We start from the raw sequence: 21,970 nt of genomic DNA on the forward strand, positions 1-21,970 counted from the left end.
TATCTCACCTCTGCAATCTCCACCATAAGAGACAGGTATGCCCTGGGGGGGCCAGTTCAGAGACCTACCCCTAGGTGAGCATTCTCTTTCTCAGGGATATTCCATGCTGAGGAAAAGAATTCAGCGATATTTCTCCCATTTGCTTTTGAAAGAGGAGAAATATGGCTCTGTTCTGTCTGGCTCACTGGCAGTCAGAATTTAAGGTTATCTCTCTTATTCCCTGAACAATTGCTGTTATTCTGTTCTTTTTTCAAGGTGCCCACCTTTCATATTGCTCAAACACACATGCTGTACAATTTGTGCAGTTAATGCAATTATTACAGGGTCTTGAGGTGATATATATCCCCTCAGCTGACAGGATTAAGAGATTAAAGACAGGCATAGGAAATCACAAGGGTATTCATTGGGGAATTGAAAAGTGTCCATGAACTCTTCACAACTTATGTTTAGAGATTGCAGTAAAGACAGGCATAAGAAATTACAAGAGAATTAATTTGGGGAACTAATAAATGTCCATAAAATCTTCACAATCCACGTTCTTCTGCCGTGGTTTCAGCAGTTCCCTCTGTTTGGGGTCCCTGACTTCCCGCAACAACTCCCAGGATACAATGGGGCTATAGGCATTTGGTAAATAGTCTTATTCCAAAACAGAGAAATTGGCCAAAAGAAAGGGGGTACAGGCACCATGAAACTCAGCAGGGCAGTCATTACATCTCAAAGCTCCAAAATAATCTCTTTTGACTCCCTGTCTCACCTTCAGAGAACATTGGTGCAAGGGGCTAGCTCCCAAGGCTTTGAGAAGCTATGCCCCTTAGGCTTTGCAGGGTACAGCCTCTGTGGCTGCTTTCACAGACTCACAGTGCAAGCTGTCAGTGGATCTGTTTGGGGGTCTGGAGGATGGTGGCCCTCTTCTCATAGCTCCACTAGGCAGTGCTCTAGTAAGGACTTTGTGTGGGAGCTCCAACTCCACATTTCCCCTCCATACTGCCCTAGTAGAGCTTCTCCATAAAGGCTCTATCTCTGGAGCAGGTTTTTGCCTGGACAAACAGGCTTTCCAGAAATTTTTTGAAATCTAGTTGGAGTCTCCCAAGCCTCAACTCTTGCACTCTGTGCACCCTCGGACTTGACACCACCTGGAAACCATCAAGGCTTATGGCTCACACCTTTTGAAGCAGCAGCTCAAGCTATATCTGGGTCCCTTTAAGCCACACTGAAGCTGAATGGGCTAAGATGCAGGGAGCAATGTCTCCAGGCTACACAGGGCAGTGGGGCCCTGGTCCCAACCCATGAAACCATTCTGTCCTCCCAGGCCTCCAGGCTTGTGATGGGAGAGGCTGCCATGGAGGTCTCTGAAACGCCTTTGAGGCTTTCCCATTGTCTTGGATATTAATATTCTGCTCCTCTTTACTTACGCAAATTTCTGTAGCCAGCTTGAATGCTTTCCCTGAAAATAGGCTTTTCTTTTCCACCACATGGCCAGGCTACAAATTTTTCAAACCTTTACACTCTACTTTCCTTTTAAATATAAGTTCTAGTTTCAGGTCATTTCTTTGCTCATGAATATAAGCATATGCTGTTAGAAGCAAGCAGGCCACATTGTGAAAGCTTTGCTGCTTAGAAATGTCTTTCACCAGATACTCTAAATCATCACTCTCAAGTTCAAAGTTCCACAGATCCCAAGAGCAGGGGCACACTGCTGCCAGGTTCTTTACTAAAGCATAGTAAAAGTGACCTTTACTCCAAATCCTAATAAGTTTCTTTATATATGTGATGCACATGCATACACACACACACGTGTTTGTGTGTGTGTATGTGTGTATACATATATTTTTTAAATGAGGCACGGTATCACTTTGTCACCTACGCTGGAGTGCAGTGGCGGCACGATCTTGGTTCACAGCAGCATTGACATCCTGGGTTCAGGTGATTCTTCTGCCTCAGTCCCCCAAGTAGCTGGGATTACAGGCATGCACTACCATGCCTGACTAATTTTTTTTTGTGATAGAGATGGAGTTTCACCATGTGGCTCAGGCTGGTCTCAAACTCCTGAGCTCAAGTGATTCATCCATCTATGCTTCCCAAAGCATTAGGATTACAGGCGTGACCCACTGTACCTCACCTAATAAATTTCATATCTCCATCTGAAATCTCATCAGCCTGGATATTATTGCCCATATGACTCAGAATTTTGGTCAAAACAATTTAACAAGTCTCTAGGAAGTTCCAGACTTTCCCACACCTTCCTGTCTTCTTCTGAGCCCTTCAGACTCTTCCAATATCTGCTGATTACCCAATTCCAAAGTTGCTTCTACATTTCCAGGCATCCTTAGAGAAATTCCCCATCACCGGTACCAATTTTCTACAGTAGCCCATTCTTGCATTGCTGTAAGGAAATACTTGAGACTGAGTAATTTATCAAGGAAAGAGGTTTAATTAGCTAACGGTTCCACAGGCTGTACAGGAAGCATGATGGCTTCTGGGGAGGCCTCAGGAAACTTTCAATCATAACGGAAAGTAAAGGAAAAGCAGGCATAACTTACATGGTGGGAGCAGGAGAAAGAGAGGTTGTAGGAAGAGGCTACACACTTTTAAACAACCAGATCCCATGAGAACACTGTGATGAGAACAGTATTAGGGAGGATAGTGCTAAACCATTAGAAACTGCCCCCATGTTCCAGTCACCTCCCACCAGGGTTCATCTCTAACATTGGGGATGACAATTGAACATGAGGTTTGGGTAGGAACACAGATCAAACCATATCATGGGGCTAGGCAAAGAAGGGAAACTGGAGGAAAGACAAGCCTTGCTGAGCTTAGTAGGATCATGAATGCGGAGATGCAATGAGAAGGTCCCCCAAGTCCTCCTGGCTTCCCTGGGTGTTCTGATGGTCTGATACTGTTTGGTTGAATGAATACTTTTCCTATTTGGAAGTGGAAAATAACGAATGGGTGGCAAAGGTGTCTCCCAGAAAGCCTGCTTGCTCTTGTTCATTTTTGTTCTGAGCCCAAACTTCCAAGGAGAGATGATGAATCAAAGTAAGCCTAGACATTCCAAAGAATAAAAGGGCCAAGACTGACTGTGGTCCTTGTTCTGGGAAGTAGGCAGGCCAAGCACCCCTTGCTTGAGAGCTTTTTCCTACTATTCCTCCTGAACGGGCGCATGTCACAGAAGCACCAATCAGCCTGCATTTTCAGTATGCATGTGTTTGAGTTCTCATATTTATGTCTATTTGTAAAGAGAAGCAAGTAGGAGACACTGAGTGATTGCTGTCCATAGGGACAATTTCAACATGGGTTTTCCAGTGCTAGCTGTGAGTATTCTAACTTTTATGCCTTACAGGAAGTTTTGCTCTCTGACTTTAGGGTATGCTTTCATTTTGTTCTCATGTAAAGCTCCTTTGAAAGTCACAATTTTTATGCTTGTAATTGAAAAACATCTACCAAGTTAGTTATTTAGAGTGTGGGCTTGGTAGGAATCCCAGCACTCACATTTCCTACTTTTGGCAAATTATTTCACTTAGGTGAGTTACCCAGCCTCCTTATACCTCAGTTTCTATCTCTATAATTAATCATAGAATCTATTTATAAGTTTGTCGTGAAGCTTCTATGAGGTAATCAATGTAAACTGCAAGAAAAAAGACCTGACATTATGTATCTAATGTATGGTAGACACTATTAGTTATTATTTTCATTATTCTGTCCCCATAAATATAGACTCTGGTTTCTTGGTGTTTCTAGGGACATGGTGATAAAAATAATGACTAATAACATTTTTTGTGTGCATAACACCTGACACAATGAAAGCACTCATGAAAATTAATTCAACAGAGTGAATAACTACTTATACTTGAACATGAATGATCTACCATAATGTAAATGGTTAGATTTAATAATGATTGTAATTTAGTTTAAATTTAATAATAGCTTTCTGATCATTATTTTGCCAATTACTCCTTAACTTTCTCTCTCTGTGTGTGTGTCTGCATGTGTGTGTGTATCTGCGTGTGTGTGTGTTGGTGCTGTTATAAAAGCATGTGCATGTGAATTTTTTGGAGCTTAGAATACTTTTCAGCACTTACTACATGTGAAAATTTCTGGCAAACTATCTTGTTTTCCCAGAGTTTTATTCCTAAATTTCCATACCTACAGAAAAGTTGAAAAAATAATGAGTAGCCAGATACCCTTCACGTTTACGATTCTGCCACATTTGCAAATTTGTGCCCTCCTCATCTCTTTCTCTTTTTCGCCTCTCCTCATTTTCTCAGACATCTTTAAAAATTTTTTACAGAACCATTTGAAAGTAAGTTGTAGACACAGCGATAATTTAAATCTAAAGACTTTAGGTTTTATCTTCTAAGAACAAATATATTCTTCTATGTAACCAGACATAAGAAACCATTCATAAGAAAATAAGCATTAATTAAATTAATTATCCAATATATAGTCCATGCACCAAGACACCAAAGTCCTACAATGTGTTTTATAGCAGTGTCTATTTTCATATTTTTATTCAGAATTCAAGCAGTGTCTACAATTTGGATTTGATTGCCACGACCCTTCAGCCTCCTTTAATCTGGAAGGCGCAACTCCCTGACCCATTCTTTTTGCTTTTGTCATTGTTGTTGGTTGGTTGGTTTTCATGACATTGATCTTTTCTGGAGATTAAAAGACAGTTGTTAAATAAATGTCCCATACTTTGGATATTTCTGATTATTTAATCAGTGTAGAACATTTTGGCCAGAAAGTCTCATGAGCAATGCTTGCCTCTTTAGTGCAGCCCATGAGCACACACATGACATCAGTTTGTCCCGATACTGGGGATGCTTCTCGCTATCATTTGGCTAACACAGCTCTGCCAGATCATTGCATTGTGATGTCAATTTACAACCAGTGAGTGAGTTATCTGTAGTATTATGTGAGCACACTATGTGAATACCCTGTTCCCCAACATTTCCTCCCAATATGGTAAGGATCCTGACTCTTTTAAGTTATTACACTGGAATCTGTGACGTGCTGCTTTTCTAATTCTACAATTTCCTTTCACATTTATTGCTGCTATTCTGCAGTCTTACCTACAGAAGAGATTTTTTTTTCCCCTTTCCCTGACTCCATCTCCCCTTGTGTCATTATGGACTATAATTCATGGTCCCTTTAATTCTGCTCCGGTTTCTTTTTTACATGTGTCTATTAATATTGGAGCATTTTCTTGTGTTCTTGCATGGAAAGATGTTCTCATTGTCAACTAGAACTTTCCCTACCCTAGACCTAGACTCAGCTCTTTTCCTAAAGAAGCCTACCTCTTTTTTGTAGCAAATGGTATTTGGAAACCAAGATCTAAGTGTTTTGTTTGCTCATTGTTTCTGGGCCCTTTCAGTGGACAGAACTAAAATTGTGTGTGTGTGCGCATGCACGTGTGTGTGTGTTTATGAGTTCATAAGGTTATTTACAAAACAAACCTAGTTCCATTAGATTCTTTTCTCATCATTCTGTCTTCTATATATATATATATATGATATATATGAGATGCACATATAATACATATATATGATATATATGAGATACACATATAATACATATATATGATATATATGAGATACATATATAATACATATATATGATACATATATATAAAATACATATATATGTATCTTCTCTCACAGTGAGTTGTTGTTTCAGCAATGTCAGTATATTTACCCATTTGCTCCATTCTACAGTATGTAAACAATCATTTCAGAATTACTTCAGCAATATCATATCAATAACAATGTAAACTTAAAGATTTCCTTGAATTTTAATTTTTATCCTTAGAATTTATTCTGCCAAGGGTGTATAGTAAGACAGAATACTATTTGAAAGTTGCTTAAATTAACTTGTTTCTTTTTTATAGTTATTTTATCAATTTAATGTACAGCTAGGCTTTTTAGTTTCTGATTAATATTCAACTTCAGGACTTGCCTTTTCTTTATCCTTTTGATTTTAACAGTGTAAAGCATTTTCATGTTACAAAAGTCAAATGCAGACAAATATGCACACACTGGCTGATTAGAGACATTTTGCACTCATTCGTATTGCCTTCATCTTGTTCTTACCCATCTTTTTAAGATAACTATTTATATCAGTTTGTCCTTTCTGTGTGCATTCATTTTTCTCTTTTATGCCTTCACGAAATGTATCATACTCTTTTGTGCATCAATACCTTGATTTTGTCACTTTACAATATACAGTGGAAATCATTCTAGATCAGTTTACAGAGATCTTATGTATTATTTATTATGGCTGCATTATACTTTACTGTGTCAGTTAACAATGCTTTATTCGATCAGACGCCTATGGATGTGTATTTAATTTTTTTCCAATATTCTGCTATTTGCAATATATAACCTCGGCTGAACAGCAGAATTTCAAGTATGTATCTAAACATCTTTTCCCACCATGTGTCACTTTCATGCTGATTTCAAAAGCTGTCACTGAAGTGGATAAAAATTCTGGTAGTCCTTTAAGCGTTTAGTAGTAAGTGAATACCTACTTTAGGCCAGATGTTAGGGACACAGAGATTTCTGAGACAGGTTTTCATATGTAGTACTTGCAGTTTAGCATGGGATGCTGAGGAAACAGGTTGTTGTAATACCATGTAAATGCGACAAGCACGGGATGCTGGCAGGACCAGAAAAGACCACCCATTGGAGAGGACACCAGCATCACACAATCTCATTCATCTTGTGGTGAGCTCCAGAGTAGAGACGTCAGCTGGAAGAAAGATGAGTAATTCTGCTCTTGTCTCTGAGTTTTCTTTTTGTCAATCCCCTCCAGAATCAGAATATAAGCTCCATGAGAGCAGAGTAACTAGATGCTCTCACCCTTAGAGAAGGCGTCTCTTCTTTTCTGACCTGGTACAAGGAGATATAAATGCTGCCTTTGGATATCTCTTCAAAGGACAAAGGCTAGCCCTTTGCAATCAGCTCACTAGCTCATGACGTCCTCCGAGTTCAATACTGGCTACTTTAGATCTTATAAATAGAGGGACAACAAGTACTATTATACTTATACTATTACAGCACAACAAACACAAGAACTGTTTATTATAAACTTGTGTTCCAGTGCATTTATTATGTACTTGTGTGAGTCCCCAGTCTTATCCTCAGCGTGCACCAAAATAGAGTCTATGACCATGATACTCCTAATGACCTCATAAAGCCTTCTAATGGCAATCAAAACACTATCGACAGACTCACAGTCCTCTTTCCATCAGGTGACTTAGACTTAAGGCTTCTTTTCTCCTTTTCCTTTGCCCAAAATGCCAATACACTGAGTATAGGGGGATGGTATCTTGTTCCCACCCCCTCCCCCTGCAGTCCGCCCTTTGCTGCTGCAGATATTCTTCCCAACAGGAATGCAGCACAAGGCAGTCTGCCTTCCTAGAACCAGCTGTGAACTCCCTGAGCTCAGGGTCTAGCCTGTTAACGAAACTTGGACCTCTCATCCGACCCCTTTCCAGTCCCTAACATAGTGCTCTGCATACACTAGGTGTCTAAATTAAATAATAATAATAATAAACTAGTGAATAACAAATAAACAAATATGACACAGTGCACATAGAATCCGTTCCACACCACTACCCCCCAAGACCATAAAATAAATTTCCCAGGTCTCTTTGATCATGCCTACTTTAAAGCAAGAAAAAAGGAAAAAAATTACCCCCCTGAAAAGATACATATAAAGTAAAGGCTAAAGCGAAGTGTGAAGATAAATCAGCCAAGTATGTTGTCTGGAGGTCGTAAAGTGTGGCCCACTCAGGCAGGTGGAAGGCAGTAATGGATGGAGCCCGCCGCGCTGCGGTGTCTGCATGGCATTAATGCAGAGCGCATGGTAGCCCTACCAGCCACCCTGAACCGGTAATGCGCACGCCCCCAAACAGCTGAAACCCAGACACTAAAAGCAGCCACGTCTGCTGTGGTTTTAGTGAGGCACGGATGGATTCTTGCACAGACAGCTGGGCTGGTACACATGGGAGGGAAAACAGCTCCTGGGGGATATCTGAAGCCTTTTAAAGGAATTGGAAATCACTTTACACCAATTGTCTCCCTTCCTTTTAAAGGTCGGTCGGGTCGGGGGAAGGTGGAATATACCCCCTCAGTAAAGGTTCCCAGAAGTGTTTCTAATAATGAAATAATCTTTTCACATCCTCCCGGATTCACTTCAACAGAACTGCTCATAGCAGTTCAACTTTGACTTGGAGTCAGGTACCAGGTGAAGGGTTAGGAAGGAGGAGCAGGCTGGGCGCGGTGGCTCACGCCTGTAATCCCAGCACTTTGGGATGCCAAGGCAGGCGGATTACCTGAGGTGGAAGTTCAAGACCAGCCTAACCAACCTGGAGAAACCCTGTCTGTACTAAAAAATATAAAATTAGCTGGGCGTGGTGGTGCATGACTGTAATCCCAGCTACTTGGAAGGCTGAGGCAAGAGAATCGCTTGAACCCGGGAGGCAGAGGTTGCAGTGAGCTGAGATTACGCCACTGCACTCCAGATTGGGCAACAAAAGCGAAACTCCTTCTCAAAAAAAAAAAAAAAAAGGAAGCAGGAGCACCTACTCAGAGCCAGCACCATGCTCAGTTCAACCCTATGCTTTTTATTCAGTGTTTATGACAACACTGCACAATGAGTTATGCCATTTACAGAGGAGGAGACTGAGGCTGGGGGAGGTGATAAGTGTCTTGCATGTCCAGGAATCCAGTGGGTGGCAGAGTTGACATTGGAAGCCAGCCCTGATGATGGCAAAGCTCAAGCTTCCCCTCATCACATTTGCCTCCATGAACCATGAAGCCCTTTCCAAGCCTATATTTACTCAACAGTCATTACCTATGATTTAAATGGAGAGATAAGGGAGAAACATATGAAAAATTAAATAACTACCAATGCAAAATGACAAGAGATATCACAAGACTGCCCATGACTAGATGGAAAATGAGAGGTAGAGACAGTACTTTGAGGATTATTTAAGGTGTCTTTACCCTTGGCATAGAAAATTCACTTTGTCAACATAGATAACTACAGCAGAAGTGACCCTGGGGACCTTAATATAGACTTGCTCGATTACAATAGGAGTATAAGTGAATTGGCACACTGTTCAAAGGATGAGAAGCAGCTCCCCACAGTGATTTCAGTTCAATTAAGCTGGGTATTGACAATCTGTAGCCTTCCCTTCCTTCCAAGCACGTTGATATAAAAATTGCAGTTTTTTTCTGGCTCCGCGAAGAGACAGATATGTGTGTAGAATGAGGTCTTATTAATCAGAGTTATTTCTTGTGTGTCCTTTTTTACTTTCCTTTTGTTTGCTATTTCTTCTGAGTTGTGATCCCCATGGTAACAGATGGAATTGCTTACAGCGTCTGTAATTACTATTATTAATAATAATGATCATCATAATCAGACCAATCTGATATGATGAGAGAAAAAAATATGAAAGAAAATTAAATTGTGGCTCTGTATGTAAACCATTTACAGCTTCCAAAATGAGAGCCAGAGGAAACAGGTAGGTCACATAGAGATCCACTAGTGAAGGCTGTCTGGGAGCTTTTCTGGGGTAATGACCAGGGAAGATTTTACCACACTGATGTGAATACAAAATGTTTCAGAATATTCCACCATTACTACTCTGCTGGCTCTTTGTACAGCCTCTTTTTCCTTTCTCTTTTTGTTATTGTTGAGTGTGCGTGTGTGTGTATGTGTGTGTTTTGATCTTTTAACTTGAGACTTCTTTTCAGTTTGGACCATTACATAATACAGGCTTAAAAGAGCAGCTTCAGAAATGCTGAAACTAAGAACCTGACAGTATACAAAGGACTAATTAGTTTCTTCACTTGACGAAGCCATCCAGAAGTGCTAACTCAGGTGCTCAGTGCTAGCTTAGGCTCTGGTAGCCTGAGGATGAAAGACTACTCTTGACCTTGGAAGTTCTCAAGGAAAAGAGTGCACAGACTTCACTGTGCAGGGCTCTTTAATAACCTCTACCCACCAACTCTGCCCCAGACAGATCTCTGGAAAGCCCCTCCTCCTTTACTTGTAGTCTACAGAATATTTATAACAGCCTCAGACTTTGTCATTCTTATGTACACAACTTTCTCCCCAGATGATGGTAGGCTTTTGGAGAAGTTAATATATTTTCCTCCAGTGTATGTACTCTGGTGGATAGTAGAGCACTAACTGGGCACATATTTAAACACGAGAATGAATTATGCATTTCATGTCCTAAAAGATCTCATAGCTTTATGAAGAAATGAACTTGAAAGCTCAAAATCACAATGCAACTTGGGAAATACTTTACTGGTTTATATATCAATACACGGTCTGTCTTTGGAAGCCATGGGGCACAGTATTTGATGGCCCATAACTCATAGTTCCTTTCTACATGAAGAAGGCATGATAGCTGCTCTGGATCTGGATCATGAGATCGTTCAAACTCATGCCAACCCACTGTGCTGAATGCAACTTTAAAAAAGCTAATATTTCACTTAGATGACTACTATTTTCAGCGAACTAGAATGCTTAGTGAAGTGGCCCTATTTCCTTTCCCAGCTAATGATTAACAGGTTCCTGCCTGTTCAAAAATCTCCAGATGCAGTCCTCTCCTAAGCAAAAGAATTGATCTGGGTTAGTCAATACATGTATGCCTTTGAGCAGTGAAAGAGAAGAGGCTATGTTTCTAATCGTGGGATTGAGTAGTGGTGTGCAGTAGAAGTAATGAAAGAGAAAAATGAACTGGGTAGCAAAAGTAGTATCAGAGGGGGCAATGTTTTTCCAGGTTTCTGGGTCCATGAGTACTAAAGAACAAATTATCTTGAAGGAATTTCAGGAAATGCAAAGGACACAAATAAAGACAGAGATACATAGGGCTATTCTATAGTGGAAAAAAAAAACTTGTTAACCTCACACTTAACCTCATTTGCAGAGTATGCTCCCCATCGCAGTCCTCTAAGGAATGAAGTCCAAACCCTCACTCTAATGTTGTAGAAAACTTCTAATGTTTAGAGTCTTTACTCATTTGAGTGCCAGACGGTCTATGTGTACCAAATCATTATAATACTTTTATGGATGCAAAGATTGGTGTAAATATGACCATTTTCCAATGAGGAAACCTCAGAAATGTTATGAAACTTGCCAAAAGCTTTACTGCTGACATGGAGCAGAACATAGATTCCAATCTGAATAGGATTGTTTCTAAAGCCAACCTGTTTCATGGTATTATTGGTACCATTGCTGCTTTTAAAATATTACCAATGAGAAAACTGGGCTTTGAAGAAGTAACAATTTCATCAAGGTTGCTCCCACAGACACAAACCCAGATTTGCTGACTCCAGAGCCCATACTGTTTTCACTAACCTCCACTGTCCAACTAACTTAACCATCTTGAACATTTAGCTTTGTGGGTCCAATTTTCACTGAAGTCATGTGTGAGTCCACTTAAAAGAGAATCTCCACCTCTTCACCCATCTAAAGGATGGTCAAAATGAATTTTGCTTGTTAAAAAATCATTCAAAGATGACTTTCACATAAACCTCTCCAGCTCAAACCACCCTTCCCTAGCCTAGAGCAGGCATCAGGTGTATCTGTCACCAAAGCTGACTTTCTTTCAGTGGCATTAACACCTGACCTTTCAATATTTAGTCAGGATGCAGGGCTAAATCTGCACAACCACCAATGCAGCTGAGGAAGAAAAGATAGGAAGCGAGGAAAAATATTATGGCAATAATATTAGTGGCTTTAAGATGAAAGATTGACTTTCTAATACAACTTTATTTTCTTTATTGCCAAAAGCAATATGATATTGGTAAAGTAATTCAATGAATAAGGAAATCAATAAATGAATGTATGAACAATCAGATGAATTAATATATGGATATGAAAATCTATGTTTACTTAGAAGGAAATATAAATCTATATGAATTAGTAAGTGTGGAGACCAATTTTGGAATCAGATTGGATGCACTGAGACTGGGGACAAGTCTAAGAGACAGATACATATGACATGGGTGGAAAAAATGTTATATATTTACTTCCTTGTTTTAGTCTTTATCCTGCTGTCTCCCAGGAGAACAGTAATCAGAGGACACAGGGCAGATTCAAAATAAAAGCCAGCTCAGGGGCTGTAGGTTTCAAGCAATCATTTCTCCTGTCCCTCATACAGTGTTTGAAGCTAAGGATTGTGATGTCAGTTATATATATCATATGATCACACACACATAAACACACACACACACACTGTGTGTGGTGGATTATTGTGAGTACTGGAGATAATATATGCTAAATGTGCTAGTATAAACCAGTAACACAACATTTAGTATTATAGGTAAGACAGGGTTTTCCTTGTCTTCTTTGTATAAGCATCATGAACATTTCAAAACTGTCCATCTTAATTTCTCCCTCTACAATATTTCATTATGGATGGATAAGATTTTTGGTTATTTTATCAGCATTTGTCTATACTGGTATGAATAACATTTTTAAAGTTTTGGTTTAATTGTTTTTATAATATTATTATCTTTACCAACATGAATTGTCTTATTTTTGTTTTTAAAGTCAAAAGCAAATAACATCAATTTGTTTAGACTTTATGGAAAATATAATCTTAGGTTGGAAGCAGTGGATCGTGTCTATAATCCCTGCACTTTGGCAAGTTGTTTGAGGCCAGGAGTTCAAGACCAGCCTGGGCAATATAATGAGAGCCCAACTCTAAAAAACTTTTTAAAAATTACCTGAGTGTGATGGTACATACCTGTGGTTCCAGCTACTTGGGAGTCTGAGGCAGGAGGATCACTTGAGCCCAGGTGGCCAAGGCTGCAATGAGCCACGATCGTGCCACTGTCCTCCAGCCTGGGCAACATAGCAAGCCCCAGTCTCTAGAAAATAAAATATAACCTTGCCTCAGTGAAACACTGGGGACATGTGGGTTATCAATGGGCTGGTTTTAGGAAATAGTCTTAAGACGAGTCAGAATGTTTGAGCACAATTTAATTTTTTGCTGTGTATTAGGCCATTTTTGCATTGCTAAATGGGAATACCTGAAACTGGGTGATTTAGAAAGAAAAGGAGTTTAATTAATTGGCTCATGGTTTTGCAGGATGTACAGGAAGAATGGTGACGGCATCTATCATCAGCTTCTGGGGAGGTCTCAGGGAGCTTACAATCATGGTGGAGGGTGAAGTGGGAGCAGGCAGTTCAGATGGCAAGAGCAGGAGTAAGAGGGAGAGTGAATGGAAGGTGCCATGCACTTTAAACAACCAGATGTCACCATCACAAAGACAGCACCAAGCCATGAGGGATCCGCTCCCATGACGCAAACACCTCCCTCTAGGTCCCATCTCCAACACTGGGGATTACAATTCAACTTGAGATTTGGGCAGGGACAAATATCCAAACCATATCATGCTGCAAGAAGTATTTTCTTTTATAGAATTGGAAAATCCTTTAGAGATAATTAAAATCATACTCTCTTTTTCTCCTGCTTCTAGTATGTTGAAACTGAGGTTTGGAAAGATGAAACGACATGTCCCAAGTTGTGTACAGAGCTAGTGAGGGAGAAAGGATTAACAAAGGTCACCCAAGTGGCCTATTCTTTTCTCTTTTCAGCTCAGTCATGCCAACTGCTGTGCTTCTGCTTCGTAGCTGTGCTAATTAATCGTGGTGACTTTCAGTGTATGTGCGCATCATTACTGTCTCATGGATGTGCCTCAGGTCGTTTCTTTGCTTTCTGGACCTTAGTTTCTGCATTTGTAAGACTAAGAGGATGGGGAGGGAAGAAACCACATGATGTCTATGCTAGGTTCCTTTTCAGCTCTGAGAATTTATGAAGAGTAATGATGTAATTATGCAGGCAAGATTCTCAGATGACAAAAGCTTTTCAAGTCTTCCTATTTCCTCTTTTGCTGTATTTGAGAGGATGTTCAGAATTAAATTGCATGTCCAATTGCAGTAAATGTTTCAGCCTAGGTTATTACTACAGAGTGTCTGATACATCCCGGATAGAACCTTGCAACTTTGTATTTGTGGTTGCTTTTCCATATTACCAGTGCTACCAGGGTATTGCTCTCTTGTTTTTGTTGCAATTGCTGTTGTTTTCTTAACTAACTATAAAACTAAGCTTCAGAAAAGAGAAGGGGGCTGGGCACGTTGGCTCATGCCTGTGGTTCCAGCTACTCGGGAGGCTACTTGGGAGAATTGCTTGAGCCGGGGAGTTTGAAGCTACAATGAGTTATGATCACACTACTGCACTCTAGCCAGGGCAACAGAGAGAGACCCTGTCTCTTTAATAATAATTTTTTTTTAATAAAAGGAAGTGATTTATTCAAGCTTGTTGTTGGCAGATACAGGCTTCAAATACAGATCTCCCATGCTCTAAGACCCAAACATCTCCCTTCTCTCACTGCCTCACTTTCTTTCGCCTATTAGGCAAAATATGTCCTTCCATCATGATTTAAAGGTCCGCATCTCTATGCTCTTTCATTGTAAATCTTCCCAAATATTTCTGGCAAAGAGAAGTAATATGGGGAATAAATACTAAACAAAACAAAACCCTACAATTAACTTCATTGCATGCAGAGTGTGGATCACATAATCTCAACCTTGTTCTCTGAGAAAATGGTTCTCTGAAAACATGCTAGTGTTTCTCTTGTGAGGAAGTGTGTCAGTAGCTTTGGAGTCAGACATCCTGGGCTCAAGTCCTTGCTTAGTCACTTATTAACTGTGGGATATTGGGTGAGCTGCCTAATTTTCATTCACATTTTCCTCATTTTTGACATAGCGGTATTGTCTTCCTTCCAACTTAGGCATTGTCGATTTTAACTGAGATCATGGGATTAAATGCTTGGTGTAGAGTCTGTGGGAAAAGGGCTCTGCAAATTGAGCTCTTAAGATTACTGACCCCCATACTAACTCTGGTGGAGCTCCACGGGGAACACAATTTCTCTGTCATACCCTCCATACATTACCAGGGTGTTGATTAATGTTGCATGCTGAGTGGCCCATCACACTGCTCACATGCTACATTTCTGACATTCCTTCTGACATCTCTTGCTTTGTGTTTTGTTGTCTGGGCAGAAGACAAGATCTGGACATCAGTGCAGCACAACAATACAGAGCTGACCCGAGTGCGGGGCGCCAACCCTGAGAAGCCCTATGCCATGGCCTTGGACTACGGGGGCAGCATGGAACAGCTGGAGGCCATGATCGATGGCTCTGAGCACTGTGAGCAGGAGGTGGCCTACCACTGCAGGAGGTCGCGCCTACTAAACACGCCAGGTAAGGCCTCTGCATGCATGACCACAGTGGGATAGATGGGACTCTCAGACCTGGAGTATTAGGAAAGGAAAATTTGCCAAGATGGGGGCTATAGTTAGAGTTAGTCACTGTGCACTGGAGAGAAACACACCAGGAGGGGTCTGCTTATGTAGTAATCCTGGCTCTGAAATTCACCATGGAAGCTAGAGTGAGTTCTATCACCTCTCAAGGTTTTCTCTTCATCATAAAGAAAATGATTCCAACACCCACCCTGCAACATTTGTGAGAATGAAGAACATTGGAAGAGGAATGGGCCTCAAAGAGAGCATTTGAGTTTGACATAGAAAGTGTGGCCATGGGAAATGCTAGTTTGGGGAGAGAGAACAGAGCTTGATAAGGCACCAGGATCTCAGCACACCCACCCAAGAGGGATGAGTTTTGTCTGGGGTGGAGGATGCCTGGATGCCTAAGGGGGCAGTGTTAGGCAGGCAGGCCAGCAAGGCAGGCAGGGCAAGGCTGTGGGTTCATGGCATGAACGGAGCCTGAGAAATGGGGGCTTTAGGTGAAATGACTCTTTTTATAAGTAAAGTGTGCTTCTAGAAAAAAAATTAAACTGACACTGTATATTTATATATTTATTTTCCTATGGTTATTTTTTATAGTAAATGGATGATTTAGTTATTAACATGCTTAGAAAAGGAAACAAAACAATAAAAACAACTTCTAGAACTGCTTACCAAGACTCTGAAGAGTTTCTGTAAAATGTAAGATAGGGTTCATCAAAATTTACATGGTCCCTGGGAGTCAGTCATTTTCTTGTGAATGTCAGTTCATCATTTGTTTCATGGGAGACAAAAGGACAAAAGATCTGAAGTATCTAAGAAAGGGTGTTATAATCTCTAGCCTCAAGAAACTTACATTCCAGCACTTAGAAGTTAAGAAGTTTGAAAGGCTGGGGAAAAAATGGAGAATAAAATATCAACAAAGGGGAAATCATAGAAACCTCACTAAATTCAACAGAATGCCTCCTTGATCTAGGATCTTCAGGGAAGACATTGTTTCACGTAAGTGAATTTTCCAGATAACTGTCACTTATCCTTTTAAGCACCAAAAATCTTTCCAAAGAATTTTTAACTATTTGAAATGAATATCTTTCTCAAATGGATTACATGCTTCCATGCCTTCTTAAACAGAGAATTCTGAACACAAAATGTAACCTTTTCTGATGACTCAGGATCAGCATTGTGAAAATCAATTATTGTACTCTCCTTAGATTCAGCCAGGCTTGCAGGGCTGATTAGATCAGAGGTACCGGTTTGTGTCCCTTTACCCAGCATTCTCAGAGGGTGCTGCCCTGCCAGAGTCAATGTTTATATTTATGTGTATTTCCCTCTCCATGCCTGTCAAGCCTGCACATGCTACCTCAGCACTGTTCTCAGGCTGCCTGTCTCCAGAAATGCCCTTCCCTCTTTTCATTGTGTTGTTTCTAGTTTTTGAAGGTTTGGGTTTGGCAGAATTGTAGGACTAATGGCAGGGTATGTTCATTCTGACTATGGGACTTCCTTTAGCATATGCACTCTGTGATATCAATTTGGCTACACCATTGTCTTTGCAAATGTGTTCTTTTCCTAACTCAGCTGCCTCACTGTCACTGACCTTATTTGAATGGGAGGGCATGGGTTTGGCAGCAAGTCATATTGGGAGTAAGGGCTTTATGCTGTCATTTACCAGTTATGTGACCTTGTGCAAGTTGCTCAATTTCTGCAGTTTCAATTTCACCACCTGAAAAGTTTGCATGAAAATCCTGAACCCATGAAGTTGATCTGAGGATGGAAGAAAAAATTTAGTTTGAACTCCTTGTGCTATGCCTGGTACATAATAGGTATTCAACAAATACTGGTGTCCTTATTCATAGCTTCCATTGCAGCAGGGAACATCCAAAATGTGTTCCGTAATGGGAAACAAGCACAAAGGGAAATTTTATTTCTATTTTAACAATGTAAATAGAATAATTGTAATAATTATGTAGTAACAGAATTGATTAGAAAACTCAATGTAGATAATCTCATCCCCTGAAGATGGCAACTTTAACATTCAGATGTGAATCCTTCCAGACATCCTTCCATGTTTATATGCTCAAAGGCACAAGGAAGACACACCGTATTTTTGTGCATGAGGGTCTTCATTAATCCTCTTTTCCCCATGTGTTCTGAATCAAAAGGAGGGAGATAAAGGAGGACAATGGGTATGTACGCTCAGCGTCTACTTTCTTCTCATGAGCTGGGTTGGAGAATGTAGCATGAACCACTTTGTCCTCTTGGCTTCCACCTCCAGACCAGACACTGCTTGTGGGGCAAGAGAGTACTCATTTACCCAGACAGTCCCGTAGAGGTGTGACCTAGCTTCACACTTCCACTGCGAGGACAGAAGCCACCTCATCCCCCATGCATGTGAGCTCACCTTCTTGAATAGCAGGAATGGGAAAAACAATATACGACATTTGTAGCCACATGGATTCAACAGCCAGCACCCAGGGCATACACCTACAGGAATGTTTTCCTGGTCCTTATTATTACTAAGCCACTCCACTCCCTTCCCAAGGGGAAGCGCAAGGACAGAAGTGGAGGAGGGTAGAGGCCATCACCTCCTCACCTGTCTAAGATTCTGGAAGAATTTTGTGCAAGTTTTTCCTTTATCAGATGAATCTGTGGTCTATGCTGGGAAGAGATTCCCGACCCTGTGATACTCTTTTACAACCTGTACTTGTCACACACAGAAAATGTAACAAATACCTTTCTATATCAATAAATACAGCTTCATATCATCATTTTCATTGACTATAGAGTATTTTATTATATGGAGGTACTCCAATGAACAAATCTCCTATTTGGACGTGTAGATTGTTTCAATTTTTTCCGCTATTATACATAATGTTGCAGAACAGTTTTGCACTTAGATCTTTGTGAACATAACTGATTATATCCTCAGGACAAATTCCTTGAGGTGCCATTTGCAGGGCAGTGAGTATGCATATTTTTAAGACTCTTGCCACATTGAATTCTGCAATGCATCAAGGTTGTACCAATTTATACTCCCAACAACACTATGAGACTGAGTGTGTATTTCCCAGTGAGAGATACTATTATCTTCCTTTAACTTTGACAATGTGATAAGTGCAAAGGTGGGGAGTCAAAGATGATTATAAATAGTTTTGTTGTTAATTTTTAAAAGTGTGCAGCCTGATTTCCGTAGCCTATTGGCTATTGCTAACTAGTAGCCAGGGTGAGTAGACGTTATGAAAAATTATTAATTGTGGCTGCAGGTGCATTTAAATCAATAACAGAATGTGGGGGATGCCTTGTGGCCATAGGCTCTCCTATATACTATGCCCAATAGTTAATAAATGGATACAATATAAGAAGGCAAAATGAAAGAAAAATAAAGACATATTTAAATGGCCAATAATGACTGAGATTTCTTGTTTGAGGATATGTGTGGGGTGAGCTACTGGAATTATCTCTAACCCAGACAACAGATCTGCACCATAACAGTCATTGTCCCCATCTGATATTTCAGGAAACAGAACCTCAGAGAGAATAAGATGCTTGTTTAATGCCACACAGAGAGGGGCAGATCTAACTCTTGCAACCAAAATCTCCTGAAGTCAGAGCAAAAGTGCTATTTCTGATACATCACAAAAGTGGCAAAGAGCCAAGAGTTACAAGGAAATGAAGGAGTCAGAAAAAACTTGATTTTGTGTGCATTTCCTTATTGTGTAGGAAAATGGAAGGAGAGAGAAGTGCACCCAGCACTGTCTCTGTGAGGGCCACAGAGTTGTCAGAGTTGCCTGAACTGGGCACATTTCTGGGCAGCATCAGAGGGTTTGCGTCATCCTGGCCTAGACACAGTAGCTTCCATGGCTTACACACCCCTTCACGGGAAGGCCTGTGTATCCCTACACAGTATCCCCAGAGCCTCCTTCTGCCTGCTCTCGGTTCCAGCGACGGCTCTGGTTCCATTCATTTAGCAGCAGCAGAGGGAGAAGGAAGAGACAGGTAGGATAAAGTCATGCATGGGTCACCACTGGGCCTTTTTCATTCAGTTGGTGACTGAACCATGACACTGTCATTTTATGACAGTCTCCTTGGATATTTTTTCCCAGAACTACTGATAAGTGCCAACCAATGGAATGCATCCTCCATCTCTGTAGCTGAAGGTTTATACTAGAAACTCTCTCCAATGTCTCACCAGGACATCCGTATCCCAGGGAAAGTGTCTTTGTGATTCTCATGGATCTTTGTCTTTCCCCTCACTCTGCTTGCTGCTTTCTACTCTGAGCTTTCTGCAGGGCCAGAGGCCCGGTGCTACAGTGCAGCTTCCAGTGCAGAGCTCAGGGTGGGAGAATCACCACAGCCTGCCAGTACTCACAGTACCTTGTCACAGGGAAGGAGGCGGCCACTTATCCCCACAGAAAAAGGCTTCCTTGGTTGAGCCCAGACCTTTTCTCTCTTGTCAGCACCTTCATAGGCATTTTGCCTGAGGCTAGAGTCCTGAAGGCGACATGTGATGAGCATACGAAATGAAACAGGAGGACAAAAAAATAAATATCAAAGCCATAGTCTGGAAGATTCTTTAATCACATGACTAATTAGCTCTAGAACCCATAACTTTCCCCTGGAAGGAGGACAAGATGGAGAGGGGCATAGGCAAGTGACTACATGGGGAAACTGAGTGCCCAGATCTCTGCTGGGAATGGGCATTGCAAGGCCTGCCTATCCCACAATTCTCTTGCAATAGTCTCCATGGTGCCTTGAAAGCCCCCTGCCACTGGATTCAGTCACTGGGATGTCAGTATCTGGTGTAGGCATCCTCTTAAACTCACCACTCCATGTAATGGAAGTCTATTTGTGGAAACCCTCTTCAGTAAAGCTGTGAGCTCTCGCAGGCAGAGGGAAGAAGTCAATATTGAAACACGTGAAAGCACTGGAAATTCAGACTCCATTACTTTGAAATCTAATGGCTGTAGGACAGCCTGAGCTGGAATTTACTTTGGTTTTTCTGAACAGAAAGCATTTGTGGAGCAAATCAGTCATGCAAGCAAGATTGCCGTGAGGATTGTGTAAGTTCTTCAGGAGCCCTAACAATCCAGAGCCGTACAGCACCACAGAACCTCTGTTTACCTACCAGTAACATGCTGGTTAAAAGCCATTCCTATTAATTCACTCATGCAGCTGGGAGTGGTTTCTACCTGCAGTCAATTGCTTTACCTGGTTATGTTACAATGGAATTTAAAGGGACAGCATGCTATTTCTTTTAAAGTATTTTAAAATTCTGATTTTTTTTCTTTAATTACTGAGACTTTGGTGAGCATACAGCTAACTGACTATATATACCATACATAATAATCTAGATTATATAATACGTAGGATATAGTATGGATAAATATACATATATATGATAGTATATAGTATGTAGTATACAGTATGGATAAATATACATATATAATATATGATGTATATACTATATAGTATATTCTATGTCATATTTGTCCAAAATGGTATATACATTCATCACATACTCTTTATGTGTCCAAACAGCTCTGTAAATGCACTTGTGCATATTAATTCTGTTTATTTGCAATATTCCCCTTCACATGTGAAAAATTAATGATTTAGTTTAGAAAGCTGAGTAAGGAATTGTGATGTAGAAAAGTCAAATTACAGGTAGAAAAGAAACAGAACATCAAGATACTCTGGGGTTCACAAAACTAAAAATGCTTTCTTCTCAATACTTGTACCACCCAAGATCAATTAGCAGAATTAACATTTTTCTTTCACACACTAGGCATTTTTGAGTATCTGTTTTGTGCCAGGCACTGGGGAGTGAAAATAAAACACTGAAAAAATAGAGTTCTTGCCTGCATACTTGTAGTAGGGAAGACAGAAACATCACCCCACAGCCCCCCCACCCCGACAACACACACACACAGAATCAGTGCATGATGAAAGTGACGCTGAAAGGTCCAGAAGGACAAAGGACTAGAGTGTCAGTGGATGTGGGGAGCTGCATCTCACATGGGGTGGTGGGAAAGTCCTCCCGGTGTGTAGGAGCTATACAGCAGGACCCTGAATGAAGGGACAGGATGAAGCAGGCGCCTGTTTGGGGTGGAAGATTCCAGGCTGAGGAATAGCCAGAAGGCCAGTGTGGCTAGAGGAGCAGCAAGGGTGGGAGGAAAATGATGGAAAGTGGTATCCAGAGCCCAGATTTTACGAAACCTGGGACTGTGAATTTTATTCTAAGAGTAAAGGGAAGTCACTGGAAGATTTTAAGCAGAGGATTCTTTTTCTATTTCAAATCCAAACGGTAATGTCAGTTTATGTAAGTCAGGCTAAACCAGGTAGAAATAATTTCATATGAATAATTTGATAAGCACATAGACACTTTAGGTCACCCCCTATGCCTGGTGAACTGGAAAAAGCTATGAGCTCTCTGAAGGAAGAAATATGTCTTATATCACTCTGTTACCTCACATTCTAATTCTGGGGTGTGTGTGGAAGGCTCAGTGACCGCCTTGGATCCCCTCTGATTCATGGTGGTGCTTCTGTTCTTTCTCACCCAATTAACTAAGCTGAGATTGCTTTGGCTACTTCACTCACTGTGTTCTTGCTGCGGCCCACTTTCACCATGCTCACAAAGCTTG

At 40.8% G+C, this 21,970-nt stretch overlaps 1 protein-coding gene across 1 annotated transcript in view; it reads left to right on the plus strand.

The window, feature by feature from the left end:
* Positions 1–21,970, plus strand: part of CNTNAP5 (contactin associated protein family member 5) — an 879,440-nt gene that overhangs the window by 589,624 nt on the left and 267,846 nt on the right. The window contains exon 13 of the mRNA XM_032145556.2: positions 15,091–15,291. Coding sequence (XP_032001447.1) covers positions 15,091–15,291 — 201 coding nt within the window. The remainder of the gene's footprint in view (positions 1–15,090; positions 15,292–21,970) is intronic.

This window comes from Hylobates moloch, unplaced genomic scaffold, assembly GCF_009828535.3.
Source record: "Hylobates moloch isolate HMO894 unplaced genomic scaffold, HMol_V3 SCAFFOLD_24, whole genome shotgun sequence".
Lineage (NCBI taxonomy): Eukaryota > Metazoa > Chordata > Mammalia > Primates > Hylobatidae > Hylobates > Hylobates moloch.